Source organism: Chaetura pelagica, unplaced genomic scaffold (assembly GCF_000747805.2).
Source record: "Chaetura pelagica isolate M959 unplaced genomic scaffold, ChaPel_1.0 scaffold437, whole genome shotgun sequence".
NCBI lineage: Eukaryota > Metazoa > Chordata > Aves > Apodiformes > Apodidae > Chaetura > Chaetura pelagica.
The window spans coordinates 291,269-293,065 of NW_009953914.1; the positions used below are offsets into that span (position 1 = coordinate 291,269).

Consider the following 1,797-nt stretch of genomic DNA (forward strand, 5'->3'; position numbering starts at 1 on the left):
ACCCGCCCGGTGCTGCGGGCGGGGATCCGGCGGTGCTGGGGGGACACCCAGGAGATGGAAGGGTCGGGCTCCCCGTCCGCCCGGCACAGGAAGGACACGGCCTGTCCCTCCCGCGCCGTCACGTGCTGCAGCTTCCGATCCTTGATCTTGGGCTTCTGGCAGGTGAAGTACTCGAAGAGAACCGAGTCCGGGAAGTCCCTCAGGGCGTCGCCCTGGATTTCGGGGGGCGAGGAGCACACGGGCTGCTGCCCGTCGAAGTTGAGCGTCTTGCGGCGCTGCAGGATCCAGAGGAGGCGGCAGTCGCAGGCCAGGGGGTTCCTGTCCACTCGCAGCGTCTCCAGGGTGTTGACGGAGTGGAAGGTGCTCTCCTCCAGCGTGGACAGAAAGTTGCTGGAGAGGTTGAGCAGCCGGATTTGTCTCAGCCCGGAGAAAGCCTGAGGCTCCACCGACACCAAGAGAGCGCCCACGATGTGGAGCTCCTGGAGCCGGATGAGGTCTTTAAAGGAGCCCTTCAGCACGGTGCTGATGGGGTTGTAGGACAGGTTCAGGTACCGGAGGTACACCAGGTTCCTCAAGGCAGCAGCAGGCACGGCTGTGATGTTGGTGTAGGTGATGGAGAGCCAGGTGAGGTTCAAGCCCTGGAAGCTGGTCGGGGAGACGTCTTCCAGCAGCGGCCAGTTGTCGATCTCCAGCTGCAGGAGGTTGTAGAGCTTCTTGAAGTTTTGATCCTCCAGGGCGGAGATGCTGAGGTGCCGGAGCCTCAGCACCTCCAGGTTCTGGAGGTAGGAGAGCGACTCGGCCGAGATGGAGGTCAGGTTGCACTTCTCAATGGTCAGCTGCTCCAGGCCCAGCAGCCCCGAGAAGGCCCGCTGGGAGATGTACACCAGGTCGTTATCACCCACCTCCAGGCTCTTCAGGTTTCGCAGGTCCTGAAACGCATAGTCCAGCAGGATGACCAGCTTGTTCTCGCTGATGTCCAAGAGGGTGAGGTTGGTCAGCTTGGTGAAGACCCCGGGAGGGATGAGCTTGAGCTGGTTCCCCCGCAGCCTCAAGATCTGCAGGTGGAACAGGTTGCTGAAGGCGCCGGGCTCCACGTTGGAGATGATGTTCTCGCTGAAGTCCAGCTCCTCCAGCAGTGGGTACGGGGAGAGGTCCCCGGGGTTCAGGCAGCGGATGCGGTTCTTGTTGAGCTCCAGGACCCTGGTCTCGGTGGGGATGCCCTCGGGGATGGAGGTGAGTCTCCTGCGGTGACACAGCACCGAGCGCAGCTGCGGGGCGCAGTCGCAGCGGGCAGGGCAGGCCCAGGCCCGCCGAGGGCTCGGGAGGACCAGCTGGAGGACCAGGACCGGGAGCCAACATCTCATGGTGCAGAGCATGGTCTAGGGGCTCAGCACCCTCCTCCTGAGCGCCTGGGGGGGGAGAGACGCGGAGTCAGCAGCAGGGTGGGAGGAGGGGGAGGACAACAAAGTCCTGCCCAACCCCCGGCTCTGAGGGTTGGAAAATACTCCTTGAGTTGGGGTCCGTGGCCCCGACAAGGTCCCAACCCCCCCAAAACTCTCCCAAACCCTTTCTCAGCCCCAAATGTGTCACCCGGTGACCGTGCCCAGTGCAAACCCGGTGGAACCACCTGCAGGTGCTGCCAGGAGAGCAGGGAAACTGAGGCAGGGGGAAGAGATCTGCGAGAGGAGCTGCAGACCCATCCCCCCGCCAGCTCCCACCTGCTCTGTGCCACCCACGGGGCACCCACGGGTGTTGGGGACCATGAGCACCCCGGGATAATGGGGGGACAGAGTTGTG

General features: G+C 63.7%; 1 protein-coding gene across 1 annotated transcript in view; it reads right to left on the minus strand.

Moving 5' to 3' along the window:
• LINGO3 (leucine rich repeat and Ig domain containing 3) overlaps window positions 1–1,376 on the minus strand; it is a 14,568-nt gene extending 13,192 nt beyond the window's left edge. The window contains exon 1 of the mRNA XM_010001493.1: window positions 7–1,376. Coding sequence (XP_009999795.1) covers window positions 7–1,376 — 1,370 coding nt within the window. The remainder of the gene's footprint in view (window positions 1–6) is intronic.
• Between the last annotated feature and the right edge of the window lie 421 nt (window positions 1,377–1,797).